Source organism: Bos mutus, chromosome 26 (assembly GCF_027580195.1).
Source record: "Bos mutus isolate GX-2022 chromosome 26, NWIPB_WYAK_1.1, whole genome shotgun sequence".
Taxonomy (NCBI): Eukaryota; Metazoa; Chordata; class Mammalia; order Artiodactyla; family Bovidae; genus Bos; species Bos mutus.
In genome coordinates this window covers 1,198,496-1,223,908 of record NC_091642.1, presented here as the reverse complement: position 1 = coordinate 1,223,908, position 25,413 = coordinate 1,198,496, and the positions used below count along the sequence as shown (strand labels likewise).

General features: G+C 61.7%; 1 protein-coding gene across 14 annotated transcripts in view; it reads left to right on the top strand.

The window, feature by feature from the left end:
• JAKMIP3 (Janus kinase and microtubule interacting protein 3) overlaps nt 1-25,413 on the top strand; it is a 90,908-nt gene that overhangs the window by 53,724 nt on the left and 11,771 nt on the right. For 2 of the 14 annotated variants that reach the window (XM_070363456.1, XM_070363457.1), the window contains exons 4-23: nt 1,902-2,117; nt 3,443-3,562; nt 4,076-4,222; nt 4,462-4,593; nt 5,691-5,726; nt 7,572-7,631; nt 8,400-8,531; nt 8,892-9,020; nt 9,825-9,908; nt 10,886-10,948; nt 11,091-11,189; nt 12,054-12,152; nt 12,238-12,297; nt 14,737-14,802; nt 15,747-15,815; nt 15,897-15,974; nt 19,806-20,009; nt 21,792-21,857; nt 23,675-23,716; nt 24,313-25,232. In XM_070363456.1, coding sequence (XP_070219557.1) covers nt 1,902-2,117; nt 3,443-3,562; nt 4,076-4,222; nt 4,462-4,593; nt 5,691-5,726; nt 7,572-7,631; nt 8,400-8,531; nt 8,892-9,020; nt 9,825-9,908; nt 10,886-10,948; nt 11,091-11,189; nt 12,054-12,152; nt 12,238-12,297; nt 14,737-14,802; nt 15,747-15,815; nt 15,897-15,974; nt 19,806-20,009; nt 21,792-21,857; nt 23,675-23,716; nt 24,313-24,429 — 2,019 coding nt within the window. In that variant the 3' untranslated portion in view covers nt 24,430-25,232. The remainder of the gene's footprint in view (nt 1-1,901; nt 2,118-3,442; nt 3,563-4,075; nt 4,223-4,461; nt 4,594-5,690; nt 5,727-7,571; nt 7,632-8,399; nt 8,532-8,891; nt 9,021-9,824; nt 9,909-10,885; nt 10,949-11,090; nt 11,190-12,053; nt 12,153-12,237; nt 12,298-14,736; nt 14,803-15,746; nt 15,816-15,896; nt 15,975-19,805; nt 20,010-21,791; nt 21,858-23,674; nt 23,717-24,312; nt 25,233-25,413) is intronic. The other 12 variants (XM_070363462.1, XM_070363461.1, XM_070363460.1 and 9 more) reach the window with 12 other exon arrangements.

Below are 25,413 nucleotides of genomic sequence, written 5' to 3'. Positions count from 1 at the left end.
CCCGACTGGGCGCAGCAGGTAGACCTGCAGGAAGGGGGCCATGCATGCAGGGTTGCAGCCCTCAGAGGCGGGGCTGCCCACTGAGCCTTCCCTGGCTGTCCCGTTACCTGAGTTTGAATTTGCGCCCCAAGCTGGAAGCAGTCCCCAGAGTGAGGTGGGGGTCTCACGTGGCAAAGGGCGTCCCCCTCAGCTGGCCGACCCCACCATGCACCCACCCGCGCCTCCTCCACAGACAGTCCTCTGAGTCCAAACAGCAGGACCAGGAGATGCGGGAGCGTGCCCCAGCTTGAGACCCTCGGCATTCAGGCGCTAAGAGGTGCTGAGCACGAGGCCCCTGCGGACACTGATCTCAGAGGCGTTTTCATCCTCAGAGATCCAGCCCCGCCCTCGGGGGAAGCGGGCGCACATCCCACTGTGAGCGGATCACAGAGCTCCACGTCTGACTTGACCATGCTACGTGGCGTGTGTGATGACTTCTCCTGGAAGTCAGCTTTCCGGTCTAAACCGTCTGCTGAACTCACTGATTTGAGAGGGACTGTGTGTGGAGACCCTTGCTTTCATGCTTCCTGATGAAGGAACAGAGATGTTTCCAAGGTGTCTGTGCAAGGGGCTAAATGTGAGACCAGCCGCGTATTAACGGGGCTGTGTTTTCACCAGCCTGTTGGTTTCTGCTAACTGACCGGGCTTCCTCGCTCCACTTTGCCCTGTGCTCCGGGCAATGGGGGTTTAGCGGCTGAGGGCTTCTTTTCCTCTGCTCGGCGCATCGCTTGCCCGTGAATTCTGTGATCTGGGCTAATTAGATATGGCAACTCTTTGTTCCAAGCTGACTTCAGCAGATGGCTGATTTATTAATTTATTCAAACCCAGCACAGCAAGCAAAGTAGCAGCACAGCCTGCCCTGCTCTGCTGTGTGGAATGTGTCTTAAATCGAGTCCTCTTGTGAATCTGGTGCTGTTTGGACATCCCCAGCACCAGGGCCTGTTTCTCTGAAGAACAGGTGGCGTGGGGGCCGTTCTGCCTGCTCCTCCTCCAGGGTACCAGCCTGACCTTTGCTCAGGGACACCCCTGTGGCCTCTGGGAGGGGCCTGGAGGCAGCGGCAGCTGTGTCTGGAAGGGCCAGACACTGTCAGGAGCTTGAGCACGTTAGGGAGAGTGGACAGGGCTGTGCTGTCCCCCACTACCATTCCGGTCCCCTGCCAGTCTGGATCCTGCTGGTTCACGGACCACCCCCCAACCTGAGGCTTAGCTTAGAGGAAGCTGAATGTAAAATGTAGCTCTGCCTGCAGTCGGGCAGAACCCTGCCTTCCGTCCACACCTCGGAGCCAGGAGAGGCCAGTGCAGGAGGCCGTGTGTATTGGCCCCAGGCACCATCCAGCCTTCCCGGGCCGGATGTCTGCAGAGTGGAGAGGCAGAGGCCACGAGGGCTTTGGGGCCCACAGCTCCTTTTCCTCCACGTCCACAGTTGCCTGTTTTAACACGAACTTCGCTCATCCTGTTGACGGGGTATGGGGAACCCGAGGCGGCTCTGCTCTGCCCAACGCTCAGCAGAAGGCGGGAGGTAGAGGTAGCCTCTGTGGGCCCCGCTGGCTGATGAGCCCCTGCAGGCCAGCTGGGAGAGGGGAGTCCTGCCAAGAGCCCGGGAGACTGGGCAGGCTGTGCGGTGTCCAAGCAGGCGGCCTCAGCCGGCCCCGCCTGGTCAGAGCCGTGGAGTCGTGAGCGGCCTGGGCGGGGGCGTGCGGCTCTCAGTCCAGGCTTTGCTTCAGGTCTCAGAGCCTGAGAGGCTGGCAGGGCTGCTCAGTAGGGGTCCCTCCTGATGCTTGTGCTCAAGTCATTCTGCCTGTCTCTACAGTAACTGCATCTTACCTGCCTGCGTGTGTGATTGTGTTCTGTTCTCCTTGTAGATGGAGGAGATAAAATTTAAAGACAGAGCAGTCTTCGTGCTGGAGAGAGAGTTAGGGGTTCAAGCCGGGCATGCCCAGAGACTCCAGCTCCAAAAAGAGGCTCTAGACGAGCAGCTGTCCCAGGTCAAAGAGACCGACCGGCACCCGGGCAGCCCCAGGCGGGAGCTTCCTCACGCAAGCGGTGCAGGAGACGCCTCAGACCACTCGGGAAGCCCTGTAAGCACCTCCCATGCTCGCCCGGCCGACCCAGAGCCCAGACTGCCCCGCACGCGGCTCGTGGTCCCGTGGGCAGCTCCCTGGGGAGTCCCGAGCCCAAGCCTTGGGGACTCTGCCCATGTCTGCAGCCCACAGGCCAGAGGGACCCTCGGCTTCTCCGAGGCTGAAAGGGCCCAGAGACTTCTCTCTCTTCCCTCCTTGCTGCTGCAGCGTAGCACTGGCCTTGCGCTCCCCTGGCCCCTCCCATGGGCCTCGAGCTTCAGGGTTCCAGCTGTGCCTGCCTCCACCACCAGCCCCAGGTTGCTAAGGGGCCCTCCTTTGCTGCTGGGGGAGGTGGCCTGGGAGCTCCATCACCGCACGCAGGCTCTGCCCTCCGCTGGCCCTGACCATCCTGCCGTGGTTTCTGTGCTCGTGACCAGCTGCCCGGCACCTGCCTTCCTTGTGACCACGCCACTGTCCGCGCCTCGGGCTGCGTGACCATGCGGGGCTGTGACCCCACCCATCTCCTCTCACCGCTCCTTATTCAGAGCCCTCTGTGGGGTCCCAGGAGTCTGGAAAGGGTCTACATTCCACGGACCCTCCACACAGTCCTTCCGGGTCGGCCCCCCGCCTCTCCTGCACCTGCTGAATGAGGGACTGTCCCCCGGTCCTTCCCGGACTCGCGTCTGTTTGCTTTGAGGACAGAGCTGCGTTTGAGCCGAGCCAGCCCTAGGGCAGTGATTGTTCAAGAATGGAGCATGACATTTTACAATCTTGTTATATAAATGGCTTAACTGGGTTAAAACCAGCTCTGGCACCCGACAGATCCCATTAACTCCAGAGATTCTGAAACCAGATCAAAATGTTTCATTGATTTTTTTTTAGTAAGTTCCAGTGGCTCCCGAAGTGATTTTTTAGAAACTCAATTTGAGGGACCACTCTTCCTGGGAATCCCACTTTCGAAAGTCTTAAGCTGAACATCATTTCCTGGGTTCACATTATAATTCAAGGAAAGTGAGGCCCCCGCTACAGTGCAGGGCAGCCCTCCCCGACCTTGAAAGCTGCAGCCGGCAGCGGCCTCGTGAAGCATGGTGCTGGCTTCTTGGGTTTTCTCAGCGTCTTGCCCACCTGCGGCACCTGTGTGCGCACGCCCTCGCCCCGTCTGCACTCTGAACAGTTCTGCTCCTGCACTCTGTCCCCAGCGTGCAGCCCGCAGTGCCCCCAGCCATTAGAATCATGGGCCATCGTGACACAGAAGTGCCTTGGTTTCCGTGGTGTGTTGGGACTTGCCATGGTTTTTGTATCTGTGTCTACGAACAGTTATTTGCAGTTGATTTTTGTTTTAGGAACAGCAGTTGGATGAAAAGGATGCTCGGCGTTTCCAACTTAAGATTGCGGAGCTGAGCGCGATCATCCGGAAACTCGAGGACCGCAATGCCCTGCTGTCGGAGGAACGGAACGAGCTGGTGGGTGGCCTCGGGCCTCTAAATTCTGTTGCCTATGCCTGCCGTGGAGGGGGAGCTGGGGCATCCACTTCCAAAGATTGCCATGGAAAAGAAGAGTGATGGTGACAGGGCATTTCCAATAAAACTTTATTAACAACATCAGGTAGGGGACCAGATACAGGCTGAGGCGCTGGTTGGCTGATTCCGGCCCTGGGTCACTGGGGCACGTGTCTCTGTTCTGGGTGTCGTCTGAGACGTGTGACGACCTCGCCTGCTAGTGGCGTCAGTCCTTATGGCCACAGAGGTTCGCCAGTGACCTGGCTGCTGGGACATGAGCTCTCCCAGGTGGCGGAAGGCTCACGGACTGGGCTCTTTCCCTGTAGCTCTTTCGAGCAGAACAGAGTGCAGTGCCAGACCGCTGAGCTCCATGGAACACAAGGCTTGTTCTGCTTGCTTTAACACCTCTGTTTGGAGGCTGCTGGTTCTCTGTGATGCTTTTAAACATCGTAATATATAATTAATCTTGTCTTTCAGTTAAAGCGTGTAAGGGAAGCTGAAAGTCAGTACAAGCCATTGCTGGACAAAAACAAACGCCTTACTCGGAAGAACGAAGATCTGTCCCACAGTTTACGTCGGATGGAAAACAAGTTAAAATTTGTCACCCAGGAGAACATAGAGATGGTAAGGAGCCCACTTTTGTGTAACTAGCCTCTTCTACGCGAGGTCTGATAGCAAGATCAAGGCTTTGGTCTCACGGGCGTCTGTGGGGCTGGGAGCTCGCCGGCAGGGAGGCCCGTGACCAGTGGGGTGACCAGTGACAGGGCTTCTGAGGTACAGGCAGGCAGGGTGAGGAGACCCCAGCTGCCCTTCAGTGGTTGGGCACCTCACTCCACATGTTGTGTGGTCTGTCTGGTTTTCAGAGGCAGAGAGCAGGGATCATACGGAGACCCAGCTCCCTGAACGACCTGGATCAGAGTCAGGACGAGCGGGACGTGGACTTCCTGAAGTTGCAGATCGTCGAGCAGCAGCACCTCATAGACGAGCTCTCCAAGGTGACCGCTGGGCGCCACCCACCCGCTGGCCCCGCTCTCAGACCCACCCCTCTCTGATGCCCACAGTGCACCCGGCACCCACAACATGGGCCAAGTCTCTCCCCAGCGGTTGGCTCCTGCCCCTCCAAATCCCTCCCCTTCCTCACCTTCAGGATTGGGGCTCTCAGAGCAGCAACACTGCCTGTGTCCACCCCAGGCCTCTCACAGCGTTGGAGGCAGGATCCAGAGTCAGGGTGGGATAGGGCCGGGCTCCCGCCAGGGGTGCTGGGGAGGACAGGAAGCTTCCGATGGGCGCCAACCACGTTCCTTTGATCTCAGCCATCTTCCCAGCCCCCTCCCCTTCTCTGGGCACCGCCCATCCCCACCCAGGATGGTCTCCTCTCAAGATCCATAACCTAGCCAGATTGCACAGACCCCATTTCCAAACAAGGCCACAGCCCCAGGTCTGGGGATGGGGTGTGGGCATGTCTTTCTGGGGACCCAACCTCCATCTACGTCCCCCTCTCCCTGCAACCCCCACCCCCAGCACAGCTTTTCCAATAGTCCTTCCTCAGACCCCCATCCAGTTACCCTCATTAGGGCACCTCCTAGTCTGTGGGACCCAGACGGACTCCAAGGTCAGATCAGTTCAGAACCAGCTGCTTGGGTCGTTCTGTGCCCTTGCTGGTGGCGGGGGTGGTGGGGTGGGGGCTGAAGAGAGGACAGCAGCGGAGCTCTCTGCCACTTCCCGCCCAGTGGTCAGGATGGGCTCTGGCCACCCAGCCTTCCGGCAGGGCCTGAGGTCAGTGCTCTCGTCCCTTCAGTGGCCAGTGACCGTCCATCCCCTCAATAATAGGAATACACGAGGGGAAGAGGAAAACGAAAGCACCCTGGCTACAAATGCACTCCCACCCCTGCCTCTGAAGGCTCTCCCCCTGCGGCGTCAGCCTAGGGAGGAAGGACCAAGCCCAGGGAAGCCCGCCCTCTCAGGGAAGGGTCTGAGGAGAGCCACGGGAATCTTCACAGGGAAGGGGAGAGACTGGGGGCCGGCGGGACCCTGGGGCTTGCGCGGGCAAGGTCTGTGACCCTAAGTCTCCAAGGTCCCTCCTCTCTTCCAGACCCTGGAGACCGCTGGCTACGTGAAGAGCGTGTTAGTAAGTGCCCTCAGCATCTCACCTACATCCCTCCCACTGCCCTCACCAGCCGCTCCTACAGCCCCTCAACTTCCCTCAGCGTCCCCGCCTACAGCCCCTCCCACTCCCCCACCGTCCCCTCCTACGGCCCCTCCCACTCCCTCACAGTCCCCGCCCACAGCCCCTCCCACTCCCCCACCATCCCCACCTACAGCCCCTCCCACTCCCCCAGCGTCCCCTCCTACAGCCCCTCCCACTCCCCCACCGTCCCCTCCTACGGCCCCTCCCACTCCCTCACAGTCCCCGCCCACAGCTCCTCCCACTCCCCCAGCGTCCCCTCATACAGCCCCTCCCACTCCCCCCACCATCCCCACCTACAGCCCCTCCCACTCCCCCAGCGTCCCCTCCTACGGCCCCTCCCACTCCCCCACCGTCCCCTCATACAGCCCCTCCCACTCCCCCCACCATCCCCACCTACAGCCCCTCCCACTCCCCCAGCGTCCCCTCCTACGGCCCCTCCCACTCCCCCACCGTCCCCTCATACAGCCCCTCCCACTCCCCCCACTATCCCCACCTACATCCCTCCCACTGCCCTCACCAGCCGCTCCTACAGCCCCTCCCACTCTCTCAGCGTCCCCGCCTATAGCCCCTCCCACCCCCAGCGTCCCCTCCTACAGCCCCTCCCACTCCCTCAGCGTCCCCGCCTACAGCCCCTCCCACTCCCTCACAGTCCCCGCCCACAGCCCCTCCCACTCCCCCACCATCCCCACCTACAGCCCCTCCCACTCCCCCACCGTCCCCTCCTGCGGCCCCTCCCACTCCCTCACAGTCCCCGCCTACAGCCCCTCCCACTCCCCCACCGTCCCCTCCTACAGCCCCTTCCACTCCCCCAGCGTCCCCGCCTACAGCCCCTCCTACTCCTTCACCGGACCCTCCTACAGTCTCTCCCACTCCCTCACCGGCCCCGCCTATGGCCCCTCCCACTCCCCCACCATCCCCGCCCACGGCCCCTCCCACTCCCTCAGCGTCCCCTCCTACAGCCCTCGCACTCCTCCCACTATCCCCACCTACAGCTCCTCCCATCTCCTCAGCATCCCCTCCTACAGCCCCTCCCACTCCCCCTAGCCCCCCTACATCCCTCCCACAGCCCTCCCATCCCCTCACCCTCCCACTCCCCAGCGTCCCCGCCTACAACTCTCCCACTTCCTGGGTCCCCTGTGCCTATGGTTTCTCCTGGTGCAGCTGGAAGCAGCCGCACACTCGGGCGGGGGTGGTTCCGTGGTCCCAGTGCTGCCTGCCCAGAAACTTCGCCGTGGTAACCGAGAGCCCACCCGTTAGGGTTGCACAGATGCCAGGGAAACGGGCAGTGTCCCAGGTGGTATTTATGGTTCAGAACTGGGTCCCCCTCCTACCCCAGGGCACTCAGCCCCCACGGCCTGGCTGGCTCCTACATGGTCCCACATACGCAGCCTAGCGCTCTGAAGAGAAAAGGCCTGGCTCCACCGTGTGGACGTCACCTCTGGGCGACTGGAGAAGGCTGGGCCCTCCGTCCTTCTCAAATTTCCATTTCAGTGTGTGCCCCTCAACCCCCTGCCCCACAGGGTTCCTTCCACCCCAGATGGGGAGGAAGCCCCAGACAGTGAGCTCAGAGAGACCCAGGCCTCGGTTCCTGTTCCTGCCCAGGCTGGGAACATGCACCATCCAAACTCTCAGAGCAAACTGCCCTGAACTGGTGAACACGGCGGACCACCGGCTGGTCCTGAGACCACCCTGTCTGCTCAGATGATGACCCGGAAATACTAACCTGTGCATTTAAACCTGGCAGAGCCCATCAACAACTCAAAAAATCTCAACTGGTTTTTGCAGGAACGTGATAAGCTTTTAAGATATCGGAAACAAAGAAAGAAAATGGCGAAACTCCCCAAGGTAAACGACTACATGAAATGTGTATTTTTAAAAAGTCGTTTAACAGGAAAGAACCTCTTCCTTCAGAGGTGAAGAGAAAATGGTTTCCTTACTTCTAAAAATTGTTATTATGAAGTAACCAAAACATGACCCAGAGCGAGTACTCTATACTTTAAATTAAAAAAACCCAACCTGGTTTCCTTTAAATTTCCAAGAGGAGACGTGGGTTCACGACAGTAATAACGAGTAGGAGGAATTAGCCAGGGGCCTGGCCCTCCCACCGCTGGCGTCTGCATCCAGCCAGGATGCAGGCGGCCTCCCTGTGTCCTTCCCCTGCAGACCCGCACTCCTTGGGAACTTGATAGACCTGGGGTATTTCTTTGAGGCACAGTCCTTTTTGGTAAACCTGTGATTTTTATTAAATGAGATTTGGGAAACATTCCCAGAATATTCCCAAAGGATCTAACTTGCTTTTTACAAAATACGTTTTTTGGTTTGGTTTTGGAACAACCAACAGTGATCCTCATACAGGCCGGTAGATACTCCTAGGCACAAATACAGGTTTGTCTGGCCCCTAGAAAGGCCGTTAGGAGGACCGTGTCCCACTCTGCACTCTACCAGCCCAGGTAAGATAGTGGAGGCCTTGGTCGAGGTTGGTGGCCTGAGCAGCACCAGGGGGCAGTCCAGGATAGACACCCGAGTGCTGGGCAGCAGAGGAGGCCCCTACAGAGCTGGCAGCTCGGCCAGCCAGTGGTCTGGGTTTGGATTAACATGGTCCCTTTTGCTCAGAAGCCGGTTGTCGTGGAGACCTTCTTTGGATATGATGAAGAGGCTTCTCTGGAGTCCGACGGTTCTTCCATCTCTTACCAAACAGACAGGACAGACCAGACCCCGTGCACCCCAGACGACGACCTGGAGGAGGTGACCTCTCACAGGGCTTCAGGACAGGCCCGCCTGGCTGCTCCTGTCCCACCTTCACACACACGCCCCTGTCTGCTTCACATCACTGTACTGGGTCCCCTCTGCAGAGTGGTGCAGAGCGCTCCCACCCTCTCAAGGGGGCAGTCTGAACCACCCAGCAGCGGGTGGGCACCAGCACCCAGGGTGCAGGGTCAGGACCATGGCAGGTGGGCCCCAGCTGAGTCCCTGGCCCCAGCTGCTGGCCCAAGAGGCTTATCTGAGCAGCCAGCTCGGCCATTCACCCCAGGGGTCAGGGCCCGTCTCCCAGGTGGTTCCCAGGCAGAGGCGTGGCTGACGTGGTGTCTCCGTGCGCCTCTCCAGGGCATGGCCAAGGAGGAGACAGAGCTGCGGTTCCGCCAGCTGACCATGGAGTACCAGGCCCTGCAGCGGGCCTACGCGTTGCTGCAGGAGCAGGTCGGAGGGACGCTGGACGCAGAGCGAGAAGTTAAGGTCTAACTGACTTCCACTCCACGACGTTCCGGCTTCTGCCGGGCTCCCCGCTTGCCCCCCGGCCTCGGCAGGGACACATGCGCCTTCCGGGCCGGGCCCTCCCCTCCTGCGATCACGGTCAGGCCCCAGGGATGCCGCTCTGGCCGTCACTTGGCAGCGGGTGGGCCCAGGCCAAGGCGGGCTGCCCTGCCCTCCCGAGTTGAGGCATCTCACCGCTCTCGTCCATTTGCCCTGAAAGCCATTCCCAGGGAGCCAGGGCACCCATCGAGATGAAGTGCCCTGCGGCCCGGCCCCTGTGACAGCAGGTGAACTCCAGGGAGGGCGAAGCCCGTAGAAGACGGGCTGGGCAGAAGACATTCATGCAACAGGGAGCCCAGGGCTTCTAAAGGAGGACGGGCTCTGGGGAAGAAAGGGAAAGCGAAGTCCGGAAAAGGAGGTGAACCCAGGGCGGCCAGAGGCTCCAGAAGGGAAGGAGGTGCCTGGGGGCTGTGCCGGGCAGGTCGCTCAGCCACCCGGCTGTATGTGTCCCGGTCTTTGTCGTCCCCGGGACTAAGCCAACCCCCTCCGGCCAGCACCCAGCTGCTCAAGCCTCCTCCATCATCCTGTAAGTGAGGATTTCCCCAAATAATCTCCCAAATGAACCCACAGATCATCCCCTATAATCTAAGCAAAGTCGCTAAGCCTCCAAGTTCTCCCTTTATTCCAGAGCACGCCTTGTTGGCAGGCAGTGTCCTGAAAGTCAGGTCTGAGGGGGCCGCCCAGCTCTTAGGGAAAGTTTGATGTATGTCTCCTCCCATCCTACAGACCCGTGAGCAGCTGCAGGCGGATGCACAGCGGGCGCAGGCGCGCATCGAGGACCTGCAGAAGGCCCTGGCCGAGCAGGGGCAGGTGAGCCCGCGGGCCTGGGCCCCGGGGCCCCCGGGCTGCCATGCTCCCGTGAGGGCGGCGGCCTTCGGGTGTGCACTTGGTGAGGATCTTCATCTGCACGCTGAAGACGGGCTCCCCAGCTCCCTCTGCTGTGTTTATATCACACCTCAGTAAAAGACTTAAAAGCGGAAGCAACATGTATTTGGAAGAATTCCACAGTAAGCCCAGGACGAGGCACGAATTCCCCTGACCAAGCCTCTCTGGGCTTGACCGGAGCTCCCATCCGCCTCCTCACTCAGGGCCGGGAGCCCAGGTCCCAGGGCTTTGTTACCACTCCCCTCAGTCCCTGGGACTGCCAGCACCTGTGGGCTCCTCAGATCCCAGGGAAGGGCCTCCGTCCATGTTCTCTGAGCAGCCCCCAGCCTGTGGATGGTCCAGACACAGGACGATGCCGGAGGATGTCTATGGGGGCTGGGAGGGTGCAGGTGAGAGATGGCCCGGCTCATAGCCGAGTGCAGTGCAGACCCACAGAGGCCCTGGGGTGTCGACTGCCCGGTGCATGGCTGGACGGACAGCCAGGGCAAGAACGTGCGTGACTGCCCCACCTCACTGCCACAGCCTCGCCGGAGTGCCCGAGGCCTCAAATCCAGTGCAGAGACCCCCACGATCACCCAGGCACCACACCTGTTCTCTCCACACCAGCTCAACCCCCTGGCTCCCGCTGGCTACGTGTTTGGGTCCCCTGGACCTGTGACGTCCATGCGGGTGCCTGGCCTTGGCTCACACAAACCTGGGTGCCGTCCACCTCTATCCGAGACCCTCCAAGAAAATGGGCGAACCTGGGTTTTCATCAGCCACCGGACAGGCGCTCCACTCTCGGTTACTTCGGAAGCTGGGTGTAGTCCTTTCGTCACAATCTCTGTCCTGCTGAACCGTGATGTAAATCAGAGCTGCATCCTTCAGTGCATTTATTTCTCGACTTCAATTTCCTTTTCAAGGATATGAAGTGGATTGAAGAGAAGCAAGCGCTGTTTCGGAGAAATCAGGAGCTTGTGGAAAAGGTACAGCCGCCCCACCCCGTCTGTTTGAGAGGCGCGCTGCTTTCCTGGAAAGACAGGAATCCCCACCTGCCCACCTGCCCACCTGCTGCCCAGGGCTGGCTTCCGGTGGCCTCCAGGATGCCTCCTGTTTTTTGTTTTATAGATTAAACAAATGGAGACAGAAGAGGCTCGGTTAAAACATGAAGTCCAGGATGCGAAGGACCAAAACGAGCTGCTGGAGTTCCGGATCCTGGAGCTGGAGGTGTGGGGCTTTGGGGGGCGGCGGATGGGGTGGGGGGCAGGGGTGGGGGGCAGGGGCAGGGGTGGGGGGCAGGGGTGAGGAGACAGGATGGGGTGTGGGGCAGGGGTGGGGGGCAGGGGATGGGGTGTGGGGCAGGGGCAGGAGTGGGAAGACAGGGGCAGGGGTGGGGGGGCAGGGGCAGGGGTGGGGCAGGGGATGGGGTGGGCGTGGCAGGGGCAAAGGTTGGGGCAGGGGATGGAGTTGGAGGCAGGGGCAGGGGTGGGGAGGTGGGGGCAGAGCTGGGGGGCAGGGGTGGGGGGCAGGGGCAGGAGTGGGAAGACAGGGGCAGGGGTGGGGGGGGGTAGGGGCAGGGGTGGGGCAGGGGATGGAGTTGGAGGCAGGGGCAGGGGTGGGGAGGTGGGGGCAGAGCTGGGGGGCAGGGGTCGGGGGCAGGGGCAGCAGTGGTCGTGGCAGGGAGCTGTCCCGAGCCGGTGCCACCCAGGCTGTGAGTCCTGCCGTGTCACTTGGAGGAAAACAAAAAGCAGAGCAGGAGTGTCCACACACAGCTCCGGGCCCTCCCTTTGTCCCCATCCCTCCGGGCATCAGACGACAGGGCTCCCAGGCGGGAGCCAGTCCCCAGGGGCCATCTGTGCTCGGAGGTCCCCACTTGCTCCCGTCAGCGTCCACTCAGGCTCCCCTGGGCAGGTCCGAAGGGGGTGACCACTGCTGCGGCAGCCAGGGTCTCATTTTCACAAAGACCACGTTAACTGTGTTCAGTGGACTTTGTATTCTCACGGTGTCCCCGGGGCGGTAGGGGGGGGGCCGCACTGCCCTCCCAGGAGGGCGGGGGCCCCCGTGTGCCCAGCCTTCTGCTGTCTGTCTTAGGAGAGGGAGAGGAAGTCACCGGCCATCACCTTCCACCACACGCCCTTCGTGGACGGGAAGAGCCCCCTGCAGGCGTACTGCGAGGCGGAAGGCGTGACGGTAACGCCCTGGCCCCGCCCCCCCGCCTGCCCCGCCCCGCCCCGCCGCGGCGCCTGGCCCAGCACCGCTGTCTCTCTGCTTCTAGGACATCCTGGTCTCGGAGCTGATGAAGAAGCTGGACCTGCTGGGGGACAACGCCGTAAGTGTAGGTCGCTCTCCTGACTTGTGCATGCCTCCCCGTGCGCCGCCCTGCACGGCCCAGGGCCCCTGTGAGTCCCGCGGTGCCCGGCCCCTGCCCCGTGAGCTCCCGCCTCCAGAGCTGCTGACCAGCCCTCTGGCGTTTAGGAGAAACTCCGTTCTTTCTCACAGTGCGCCCGATTCCTCCAGCAGAGACGCTTCTGGCCCCGTGTTCTCAGTTTCTGAATCCCTCTCGGTCCTGAAGTTGTTCCACATCCTTGGTGGGGCTGGGGCCTGGGGGCCCTTAAGGTGCCTTCAGTTCAGTTTAGTCCGTCAGCGCTCAGTCGTGTCCGACTTAGACTGCTCCAACTCAGAGCTTCCCACCTAGTTTTGGCAGAGGGGCAGAGCCTATGAATACTCTCCGAATCTCACTTAGGGCAGAGTCCCAATCTCTACAGCAAGTTCCTCAAAAGAATGTGAATTGCTGAATGAGTGACTGCACCCCTCCATCCACACTCCACCCATCGTCCCTGCATCCATGCTCCGCCACCCTTCCATCTGTTCTCTGTTCACCCCCACGGCCCCTCCTGTACTTGTTAAGCCCCCGCCCAATGGTGAGGGGGGACCTTCTGTGCTGGCAGAGGCCCCAGTGCACACCCCAGAATGTCCCCTCACAAGGTCCCCTCACAAGTACACGGTCTCCTTGTGAAGCACCCTGGGCTCCACATCCTGCTCGCTGTGCTCAAGAGAGATCAAAGCACAGGACAGGTGCACCTCACGTGAGAGATGGAGGGAAAACGCGTGCAAGCACACACACACGCACAAACACTCACGCATGTGTACCAAAACCCAGGTGCTTGTGCACACCCTCAGGGCCAGTGCTCCCAGCAGCTCCGAGTGTTCAGGGCCCTGCTGATAGGGACCCCTCCTCCCTGCCCCCGCCCCGCCCATTAGGTGGGAAGCGGGAAGGGGGAAGGGAGGGCTGGCTTCCACAGGGAGGCCCTCCTGGCCTACCTGCCGCGCCCCCGACCCTGGGTCGGAGCCCTCGCTCCACCTCGGCTGTGGGCAGCGGAGGCAGCGGGCCACAGTAGGATGGCCGTCCTCGCCGTGTGCTCCGGGCTCAGCCCGAGTACCAGCCCTGCCAAGGGCTCCGGGGAGCCTTTCAGTTCACAGCTGGAGAGACTGAGGCCCCAGAGGGCACCACCCAGGGGCACAGAGCTGCCGTGTTGGCCAGCGAGGACGAGCTCAGGCCTGCCCAGTCCCCCAGCCCTGCAGCTGCCCCCCGGGAGCACCAAGGTTGCGTGCCCTGGAGCCACCATGCGGCCTCAGAGACGGGGGCAGAGGACGCACTGCCAGTTTCATATGCCAGCGACCCTAGTGGCTCCTAAAGAAGCCAGGGATCACTCAACTCAGCGATCCCGGCAGGCTCCTCACCCCTTGTCTCTGCTCTCCGCGACCCCCCGGCGGCCCCCAGCTGGGCCCCGCAGTGGGGACAACCCGGCTCACCCCCTCCAGCCCCTGGTGCTCATGCAGGTGGGACCTCCTCTGAGGAGGCCCGCCAGCCCAAGGCCAGGGTCACCCTCCCAGAAGGACCACCCCGGTGGGCCCACTGGGGTGAGGCATGAATAAAACATGCAGGGAGAAGGCGAAGCAGCAGGGATGTTGATCTTTGCTTCACATTTGTAAGCGGTGCTTTAATAATTCAGGCCGCACGTGAGGAGAGCTGGCTTTGAGTAAGAATCCAGACAGAGTGCGGAAGCCTGGCTGCTCTTTCCACCACCCACTGTCCCATCCTGCTTCCTGGCCACTTAGGCATGGTCGCCTGCAGTGAGAGGGCCAGAGGGGCAAGCCAGAGGCTAGGTGGGAGTCAGCAAGGCCGAGAGCGAAGGGGGTTAGAGCCTCCCGGAAGGGCCTGTCAGTGACAGAAGCAGGAGGCTCAGTGGGTGTCAGCAAGGCCGAGAGCGCAAGGGGTCAGAGCTTCCCAGAAGGGCCTGTGAGTGACAGTGACATTTAGCTGTGACCCCATCTTCCCCATGCCCACCGAACACTGGGTCACCCACCCCCACCCAGCGCCCGTCACCCACCCCACCACCCACCCAGCGCCGGTCACTCACCGCCCCCGCACTGAGCACCCAGCACCCACCCACCTGGCACCCATCACCCAGCCACCCAGCCACCCACCCAGCGCCCGTCACCCACCCCACCACCCACCAGCGCCGGTCACTCAGCCCCCCACTGAGCACCCAGCATCCACCCACCCAGCACCTATCACCCAGCCACCCAACCACCCACCCAGCGCCCGTCACCCACCCCACCACCCACCCAGCGCCGGTCACTCACCCCTGAACTGAGCACCCATCACCCACCCCACCCACTGCCCATCACCCACCCCCACCCAGCCCTGTCACCCACCCCACCCCAGAAGGCACTCCCCCTGACCATATGAGAATTCCGCTCTTGAATGCAGAATCTGACCAATGAGGAGCAAGTGGTCGTCATACAAGCCAGGACAGTCCTGACCTTGGCCGAGAAGGTAACAGCGGACGCGCTTGGGGGGGGGCCGGGTCCTTTCTGGCTCAGTTCAGAGGAGATGCTCTCCCTGGAGGTGGGGGGCCCCCAGGGGGTGGGATGGAAGCTGGCGGGGGGCAGGGTCCACTCAGCCTGGCTGCTCGGGAGGCCTGGCACACACATGGGTCAGACAGCACCCACCAGGCATGTCTCCCCAAGGCCAGCTCTGCCCCGATTTCCCCAGAGGCCAGAGTCAGGGTGGGTCTGTTAGAGAAATTCAGAGAGTGAGCCCACGCTGGTCACACCGGGCGCAGGCCCTTCCCAGGCAGGCCCGAGTCCACGTGGCCCCTGAGGCACCACGCAGGGCGTGGAACACCTTCCCCGTTTCTGCCCAAACCCCGCACGGCCGGGCGTTCCAGCGGCCGCGCTGCTGTTGCCTGGTCTGCCTCTGTTTGCCCTGCCGGGACCCTCCTCTGGGGGCCGCCCACCCGGGCTCCCCACCCTCTGGCTTCCCTGCTCCCGGGACCACCCGCCTGCCCCTAGTCCCCCCTGCCCCGCCCCATGTGTGGCCAGAACCCACTGGTAGGCCTGCAGCGAGCACCCCTGTCCTACAGGCCTCCAGCAGGGCGTGGAGGGCTGTGCCCATAAGTAGGAGTTCAGAGGCCAGCTCCTGGGAGCACAGCCCGCCTGACACCGCTCCTCTCCCGGGGGGGTGTGAGGGCAGGCTCCCTGGACGCCAGGCGGGGCTGAGAGGTGGGGCCCAGACCTGGCCTGCACGCTGGGCACACGGAGCCCATGACACCCGCCCAGCTCTGACTCCCGCAGGGGCTGAGCCCTCCCTCCCCAAGGAAGAGCGGGAAGGACGGGGCATGCCCCCAGGCTGTGTCCCCGGGGCTGGGGAGGTGGGCTCTGCTGACCGAATGGTGACCCGGGGGCTCACGGCTGTCGGGACCTTCTGTCTGTGCCCAGTGGCTCCAGCAGATCGAGGAGACGGAGTTGGCCCTGCAGCGGAATATGGTGGACCTAGAGAGCGAGAAGGTGAGCGCACACCCGGCCGGCAGCCCCGCGCCGCCACGCCCCCCCACACGAGGCCCAGACGCAGGTCCCCTTGTGTTCCAGGAGCTGTTCAGTAAGCAGAAGGGCTACCTGGACGAGGAGCTCGACTACCGGAAGCAGTGCTTGGACCAGGCTCACAAGGTGAGAGCCGCCCGGCCGCGCGGGGTTTGGGCGGAAACGGGGAAGGTGTCCCATGGCCAGCATGCTTCTCAGGGGCCACGTGGACCCCGGCCTGCCTGGGTAGAGCCTGTGCCCCGTGGGACCGGCTCACTCTCTGACCCAGCGAGTTCCGAGGACGCCTTACTGCCCCTTTGGCCACCCTTGGCCCCAGGAGTGCAGGCAAATGAGCAGAGGTCAAGTGGGTATTTGCATTGAGCTGAGAAAATAGGATTTGTTGAAACAATGCCTTTAGGAATGAAAGGAGCATAGCTGAGTGTCTGTCCATCATCTCTCCCTGTCCACCAGCATCACGAGCTGCTCACCCACCTGCTCTGCAGGAGACCTGTCCCAGACAGACCTGAAGGGAGGCCCTGTGTGGGGTCGACCCCGAGAGCCCACTTCTCTCCATTACTGTCAGTGAGCCCTCACTGAAGTGAGCTGGAGGACGTGGGAAGAAACTTCATTTGCACCTCAGGCAGCCTTTCTGTTTCAAGGTGGCCCCTGAATCAATGTCACACTTAGCTCCTCAGACTGGGCTCAACAGAGGTGCTTCCTGCAGGAGCGGGGCCCACGCTTCCTCTGCAACAGTAAGCCACACCTGTAGGTCAGTGTCACAGGCAGGACGGTCCTTCCAGGCGGCGTGGGCCTCTGTCCCCTGCCTGTGGAGTATGCTGTGAGCGGGGTGCTGTCCCGTGGCCCTTGAAGGTGGCTGGAGGAGCAGAAAGTGTCACCCTGGGACAGCGGGTGGGGACTCTGTCACACAGCCCCGAGGGATGCCGTGGGGCCGCGGAGACGCCGGGCACCCCTAGTGGGATGACTGTCGGGGCTGCTCCCCGGGGGGCCGTCGTCTGGGGCCCCCTCTCTCCAGTGCTGGCAGGTAGGCTGCATGCTGTGCTGTCCACCCTGGTTTTCTCTTTCTTTTCTCTTGCGGCCCCACTGGGTCCTCCTGCGGCACACGGGCTCCCCATGTTGCTGCTGGAAGGCTTCTCTCGTCACCCCACGACATGTGGGATCTTAGTTCCCTGACCAGGGATTGAACCTGCATCCTCTGAATTGGAAGGCAGATGCTTAACCTCTGGGCCACCAAGGAAGTCCCCAACCCTGGTTCCCTTGATGCCGAGTTAAGCCTGCACTTCCTGCTGGACAATTAGCCATTTTACCTGCCACTCACAGAACCCCATGCAAGAGGGGGCACCTAGTCACCTTGGGATGCCTTGGCAGGCGGGCCTTCCAGCTTTCACACCCTCCCTTCCATGAGCACTGGAGCCACACCTGGGATTTCAGGGGGAAGGGCGGGCCTCACCCTGGGGCAGCCCCTGGGCACAGAGCTAGCTTCTGGGCATCTGGGTGGCCGTGGCTCAAGCTGCTGCATCGAGTGAGCAGGGTCAGACCATCTCCGTCCACAGGCTTGGGATGAAGTCACTGTGATGTGCGTGTTAAGCCCCACACTCAGCTGCCTTTATCTGAAAGCCAGAGTTTATCTTAAATGCACTAAGCTCTTTTGCTCTAAGAAGTGGCAGCTGATGTGTGGTGTGAGCTGGCTGTGACAGCTGACTGGGGACAGTTGACTTTGCGGCTGTCAAGAACAATAACATGGACAAAGGGCTCTTTCCCCCCATTTCCTAAAATGTCTACTCAGCCAAAAGGACGTCCAGTAGTCATTTTGCCTGAAGAGGAAACATTCATTTGTGAGGAGCGTCGACCTGAAAACCAGTCACAGCCTAAAAGTTAACAGTTATGTTTTATTCAGTGGAGATTTTTAGGACTTAAGCCCAGGAGGCAGCATCTCAAGTGACTCTTAGAGAACAGCTCAGAGGAGGCAAGTGAAAGTCACTCAGTCGTGTCCAACTCTTTGTGACCGCATGGACTGTACAGTCCATGGAATTCTTTAGGCCAAAATACTGGAGTGGGTAGCCTCTCCCTTCTCCAGGGGACCTTCCCAACCCGGGGATCAAACCCAGGTCTCCCACATGGCAGGCAGATTCAGTTTTGCAAGAAAGAGCAGGTAGTCTGAACATCAAAAGATTATTGTGCATTAAAGAAAACAAGGTAACCTAAGTTAAGGAATTTAGTGCCTTTCTGTGTATGGGAAGATGCGAGAGTCTGGGCTCACTGCAACCGTTCCTTTCATACGCACCTCAGCCATCCCGGGCCGCTGTCCTGCGCTTTTCACTTCCTGAGCTTCCTTCAGGTTCACCGTGGGGAGTGGCTGCGGGCTGACGGTTCTTTCCTCCCCGAGCTCCCTCGGGGCTCTCGGGCTCGCGCTGGAGGACTGCAGTCACTGATGACTGCGACATCCTTATCTACTGATACGATGGGAAATATTCTCTTTCTCGGGAGGGTAGATTTTTGATGGGAAGAATTTGGCTGTTTCAAGATTGTAGCTGTGAAACTTCCTGAGGAATAAGCTTTGAAAGTGCTCCAGATTGAACTGCTGAGTCCTCATCATTTGTAACGAGGTCTGTGTTTTGGCTCCTGGGGACAGCACGGGGGTGATACTGCAGGAGTTTGCACAAGCTCTGGGCGATGATGAAGGACAGGGACGCCCGGCATGCTGCAGTCCACGGAGTCGCAAAGAGGCGGACATGACCGAGTGACTGAACCGGGGACGGGCAGCATTTCAGGTTCTCTGTGAAGGAGCCCCTGGTGGGTGCGAGGGCTGGGCTGGAATCCCCAGTGTCTCTCCCTCAGCAGGCCTTGTGCAGGTGGTCCGCCCAGGGGTCTCTGCAGCCCGCCTCAGCATCCTCACCATGAGCCAGGGCTGACGAGGGTGACTGCTGCCTGGAAGTGGGGGCGGGAGGGCTTTGTGCAATGAAGCCTAGGCCAGTGCGGCACACCCAGGCACTGCGGGCAGGGTGTCGTGTACCATGGACAGAGGAAGAGAGGAAGCTGTGAGGTGGGCAGAGGCTGGGCACCTGGGGACTTGAAGTGAAGGTGAGGCCATGTGTGCAGGCAGCAGGGAGACAGACAGACAGACAGAAGGGAGGAGACGTGGGGCAGGTGTGTGCACCATAGTCTGAAGGCCCGAAGCCTGACCCCAAGGTGCTGGCCAGGCCACGCTCTGTCAGAGGACTCTGGGGAGGCCCGCCTGCCTGTTCCAGCTCCTGGGGCCTCAGGTGTTCTGGGCTCGTGGCTGCGCCAGCTCTGCCTCTGTCGTCACTTGGCTTCCCCTCATCTTCCGTGACTGTCACCAGTCCCCTCTTATTCTAAGGTCACGAGTCAGTGGGTGGAGGCCCCTAACCCAGTCTGGCCTCAGGTGCGCTGGCTGACATCTGCTGAGACCCTGTTTCCAGATGACCCGTGTTCACAGATTCCAAGGGTTAGGACTTGACGCTGCTTTAGGGGCACGAGTCGCCCGCACAGGCGGCAGTGGGGCCACAGAGCCGACAGCCTGGCCCCTCTGCGTTACTGCAGACAAACCCGTGGGGACCGTCCTTCCTCCTTTTTAGCGACTTGGAAGCCCAGGGTTTGGTGAAATTGTGAGCAAAGAAAGAAGCCTTTGTTGTCTTTCCTCAAGGGATGCCTGCCCAGACCACCGCCCGTTTGGCCAACCTCCTACTCCAGCTTTGAATTCTGCTGACCCCAACGTCCCTAATGTTTCATTGCACCTTAAACATTGCATGGAAGGGATGCTCTTGACATAAGTACTCCTGGACTGGCTCCACCCTCCAGAACATCATTTAACTGGTCCAGGAGGCAGCAGTCCGCTCTTTGGGCTGGTCCGGAGGTGTCCTGGCTCCCAGGCTGGGTGCCTCGGCCCCAGGCAGTCCCCGGGAAGAAGGCGAGGCCTGACTTGTCCCCTCCCGCCCCCAGCGCATCTTGGAGCTGGAAGCAATGCTGTACGATGCCCTGCAGCAGGAGGCCGGGGCCAAAGTGGCCGAGCTGCTATCGGAGGAGGAGCGCGAGAAGCTCGGGGTGGCGGTGGAGCAGTGGAAGCGCCAGGTCAGGAGCGAGCTGCGCGAGCGGGACGCCCAGATCCTGCGGGAGCGCATGGAGCTTTTGCAACTGGCGCAACAGGTGCGGGAGGGGCGTGGCGCTTTGCAACCTCGGAGGGGCGGGGGGCCCGGGGCGTGGGTGGGGGCCTCAGGGGGGGTGCGCGGGGGGGGGGGCCTACGGGAGGGGCGTGGTGCCGCGGGGTGGGGCCTACGGGAGGGGCGTGGTGCCGCGGGGGGGGGGCCTACGGGGCCTGCGGGAGGGGCGTGGTGGCGGGGTGGGGCCGCGGGAGGGCGTGGGGCCTACGGGGCCCACGGGAGGGGTGGTGCCCATGGGAGGGGCGGGGTGGTGGGTGGGCCTACGGGAGGGGCGTGGTGCCGCGGGGGTGGGGGGCCTACGGGAGGGGCGTGGTGCCGCGGGGTGGGGCCTACGGGAGGGGCGTGGTGCCGCGGGGTGGGGCCTACGGGAGGGGCGTGGCGCCGCGGGGTGGGGCCTACGGGAGGGGCGTGGTGCCGCGGGGGGGCGTGAGGGGCGTGGTGCCTACGGGGTGGGGCCTACGGGAGGGGCGGGGCATCGCGGGGCCAGGGTGACCGCGTGGTGCCGCGGGGTGGGGCCTCGGGAGGCGTGGTGCCCTGGTCCTTCTCGTGGCCTCGCGCAGGGCCAGGGGTGACCGGCTGGGGCCATGCCTCCAAGGACCATATCTTCCTGGCCAGGGCCTTCCACTGGCTGAGCGCTCCCAGGTGTCCTTGTAACGGACACACACCCAGTAGCCATCCTCTGCACTAGCCTTGCCCGTGGGGGGTCCTCCCAGACTGCCTGTTCCAGACCAGCCTGTTGGGCTGTCCTGCGCAGGCCTCTGGGTGGTACATCCGCCTTCTGGGGCCCCTAATGCCAGTCTCTTCCCTGACTCCTCCCTCAGTGGTAAGATCTGGAGAAGGTGTTGTCTGGGGGACAGCGAGTAGTCCCTGGGCCTGGGACTTGGGGACGTTCTCCCGACCTTCAGGCACTTGGTCTTGGGCCAGTCTGGCCAGTCCATTTTTCTGGCCAGTTCATTTCTAAGGGGGGTGAGGGACCCTGGCAGACCAGCAGCCTTGGTGTGTGAGACCTGCCTCCAGTCCCCTGCGTGGGCAGCGTGGCCTGGAAGGAGCCTCGTGGCTGCCCTCTGTGTTCAGATAAACTGGTGAACCCAGGTGTCCTATGAGTGTCAGGGATGACGTCTCACCAGAGGACTGTTGGCTACCAGGACCCTCGCTGTCAGATCCGAGGTGGTCAGTGTGAGGACCCCTCACTCCCTTCAGATGGGCAGTGTCAGAGCCCAGGTTCATCCAGGGTCCAGGCCAGGCATCCAGGCCAGGCATGGATACACATGTCCATCTGACCGATTCTGCACCACAATGAAAACTAGGCTCTCCAACTGTGCGGTCACCCTTACCAGCAAAGTGCCCCCTGTGACTGGCTCCGCGACCCTTCAGGCTGCTCCTTGGGCTGCTGTAGCGATGTCTGGGAAGGACCATGAATCGGGCCCTTACCGTTTGCTTGGGCTCTAGCATAGTGATTTGCGATCTGAAGGTGCAGGAGGTGGGAGTGTGGCCGGGGCTGGGGGGGCGGTGCCTGCTCTTCTGTTGGAGCAAAGAACAGACTCGCAGAGGCTGCGTCAGAGAAACTGAGGCAGGCGCGTTTCAGCCGAAGCCCCAGCAGTCGGTGGGGAGGGCAGCCCAAGGCCCCACCCTCTCCCGCGGACGCTGTGACAGCTACTCTGTGGGATTCGCCCACCAAGTGCACGGGTGAAAGCTCTGAAAGGTCTTTCCCTACTTGGTTTCCCAAATACTCTGATTATTAAGGATTTTCCTCCTTTGAACATTGCAGAGAATTAAAGAATTAGAAGAAAGAATAGAAGCCCAGAAGAGACAAATAAAGGAACTGGAGGAAAAGGTAAGTAAAGTCAGTGTGAACTTGGGGCTGACACATGGAGAAGGGCGGCAGCTCCCGGTGCCCCGCGGCACTGGTCTGGGCAGAAAGAGGCTCCGAACCAGGGGCTGGAGCGCGGGGTCTGGGAACACCCTGGCCTCGCTGACCCAGCCACGCCACCCCCAGGACCGTGCCTCTCACAGCCTCAGTGTCCCGGCTTCGGGGGTAGTTCTGGGCCAGTGACCAGGGCCCTTTCATGAGAGCTCTGTACTGTGGCTCCTGAGTTGGGAAGCTCTGGGTGCTGGGGTACAGCTGGTTTGGGGCCATGCGACGGGGTCAGGGAGGCCCGTCCAGCTCTTCCCCCAACCCCTGGCTCTGTGAGTCCCAACAAGATGGATGGAGCGCCCGTGGGGACAATCCTGGCTCTTCCTGTGAGGTTCCCTGAGTTCTAGGACAGTTAGATGTTTCATTTTATTTTTAATTTAAATTTTGTTTTCTGTGATTTAGGATGTTTCAATGGCTTCTGGTGGGCTTTCCTGGTGGCTCAGCAGTAGAGAACCTGCCTGCAATGCAGGAGACGTGGGTTCAATCCCTAGGTTGGGGAGATCCCCTGGAGAAGGAAATGGTAACCCACTCCATATTCTGGCCTGGGAAACCCCGTGCACAGAGGAGCCTAGCGGGCTACAGTCCAGGGGGTCGCAGAGAGTCCGACGCGACTGAGCGACCAGCACGAGTACAGAAGGCCCCGCCCCCACCCCCGCGCCCGGCAGCCCCTGGAGCTGGTCCCCCCCATGCCCTGCCCACCCTCCTGTGGACAAAACCGGCCCCTTCTGCGGGCGCTGTACCGCCATCTGCCGAACAGTCTTGGTGGTAACTTGCAAATCCGGAGCCCGCGACAGGCCCCTGGAGCCCTAGGGGCGGGGCACGACTTGCCAGGCAGAGAGGAGCCTGGGAGCAAAGATGCGCCTGCCCCCTGGGTGGGTGCAGACAGGCACCAGGCTCGCGGGGGCGCTGGGGAGGAGAGGCGAGCACACAGCCTCGCGGTGGTGCCGTCCCTGCCTCCTTTTCCATCTTAAAGTGAGAGCATTTGTTTGCATTAAATGCTTGAATTTTTTAAATTGGGTGTTTACTCTTTTAATCTAGCTGAAGGGGCTCCGCTTTTCCAAGCAGCTGTACCACGGCCAGATTTTTCTCTTGTGTCTAAATTGGCTGGGCCCCTCCCCCAACCCCCGCAGCCAGATTTTCTCTTGTGTCTAAATTGGCCGGGCCCCTCCCCCAACCCAAAAGGAGGGTTTCTGAGTGTGAAATCTATTCAGCGTGTTGGCTGTGCTTTATCACTTATAATGGGACTGAGACCAAAATATTGTCCCGGAGTGCTGGTGTTTGCCTGGCACTTGGCACACCTTTCCATCCGTAAGACTTCCATCATTACAGCCAGTTAGCACCCTCAGCATCAGCCCCGCGACAGGTCCAGGTGACCCGTCCCCACTCCCCCAGCCCAGAGGCAAGGTGACCGGCAGAGGCTCCCTCCTGACTGTCGCCTTCAGCACGTCCTCTGGACAGTGTGGGGCCCCAGAGCACAGTCCCCAGGGACAGACAGCGTGGTCACTTCAGACGCAGGTGTCCCCACGGCCCCTCGCAGCTCAGCCCTTAACCCGCTGGACACAGCGCGCCGGGACCCACTCCTGACCCCCGGCCAGCTGCTCCGCGTTGCTCTGTCTGTGGTCACACGTTTGTTCTTGCCAAAAACTCTACAAACTCTCTTTTCTTTCTTTCCTTCCATGTCTCCGCCCTCCCCTTTCGTTTTCAGTTTCTATTTTTGTTCTTGTTTTTCTCCTTAGCTTTCATTCTGTGGTCATAGCTCGCCTGGGCACTCTGGTGTGGTGAGTATTTTTTGTCCACGTCCCGGGGACCAGCAGAGCCCCCACTTGGCGTAAGCAGGAGGGGCTTCCTGGAGGCAACGCCCAGGGCCCGCACAGGTCCTAGAGGGGAGGGTCTGCCATCATCAGAGGGGAAGGGGTGCTCGCCTTCCTGGAGAAGGTCCCCGAGGGACTTCCCAGGGGAGAGATGTGTGCACACGCTCCCTGTTCTCTGCTCCAGGCAGCTCGGCAGGAGGCAGCGCTGGGGGGTTGGTGGCTTTTCTCCTTTGTGTATCAAGTTCGATCTGGGGTGACGCTGGGAGATTTGGCCAGGACCCCCACCTTCCCGACAAGCTGGGCTCACTCAGGACGTCACAGTCATCCTAGGCTGTGACATTGTCCCTGCGACTTTCAGCCCGAGGCGCACGTGAAAGCTTGGCCACTGCCTCCTTCCCAAACAAGACTCATCATCCGTCTCTGTCTGTGGGCGCCCCACCCGCCCCTGCCAGAGGGCCTTACTCTGCAGCAGAGCCATCCTTCCCGGCGCCCCTGTCCCTCCAGCCCCTTCCCTCTCGCCCTGCCACCTTCCTGACCTGTGTCCTGCGTCTCTTTCCCTCCAGCCCCCCTTTCCTCCAGCTTTACCGGAGAGCAGCGAGTGCCCGTCCCTGAAGACTCAGGGGGAGCCGGCCTCTGCAGACCCCCTGCCGTCGAGGAGGAGGGAGAGAGGGGGTCTCTGAGCACCTCCCAGGGGACTGTTCACTTTGATGAGCCGGAATTAGAACTCGTTCTCCGACCGGGCTTCTCTGAAGAGGCCTGGTCTTGGCTGCGGACCCCAGGTCCTTGCTTGGGACACAGCCCCTGGCCCCACTTACGGGGACACTCGGGGCCCCTGCTGGCGGGTGCCCAGGCTGCTTCGGTGCAGGAGCCCCGGCCCCTGCCTCCCCTGGTTCCCTCAGTGACCGCAATAGGAGTCAGAAGAGAGGGCGGACTCCCAGAAACAACGCAGGCGGCCCACAGCACGCCGCGGTGGGGCTGCTGCCACGACGGGGACCTTCGTCCAGGGCACCCGGGCGGCTCATGGAGCATCTCCAGTGTGGTTCCCCGGGTCTCCCGGGCCAGCTGTGAAGACGCTGCAACTCGCTCGCCGGGGTCCTGGGCACTTGCCGACCGACGCATGCGGCCACCCTGCTGTGTTGGACACTGTCGCCAGTGGGAATAGAACCGTGGATGCCACGGTGCGGCTGGACCCCGCCCTGAGCTGCGCCGAGGGACTGGTCAGAGTGAGGACCGAGGAGCTGATGGAGGGAGCTGGGACGAGAAGGGCGGGGTGGCTGGACAGGGCAGGGCCTCACTGGAGACACAGGGGCCAGAGGCCGTCCCGGGCAGCGCAGACCGGGGCACCTCAGAGGCAGGCCCAGTGCGGCCGAAGCCGCCGGGTCCAGAGCTGCAGCCTTCGTGCTCCAGGGGCAGTGCCTGGCGAGGACCACAGTGCCCATAGGTCTGCGGTTGAGAAGGGGGCCCGACGCCCAGCTGGCAGCAGGTGAGGCTCAGCTGTCATCCCTGGGACATGACGCCTTCCCTCCTACCCTGCGGGGTGCCCAATCACCTTCAGGTCTGTGGGATCCCACCTCCTGGGGTGGGGGCGGTCGGCTCCCTCTGAGGTTCAGCTTGCTGGGACGCTGGCCCTGCAGCGGGAGCCCTGGTGTCTATGCAGGCGGGTG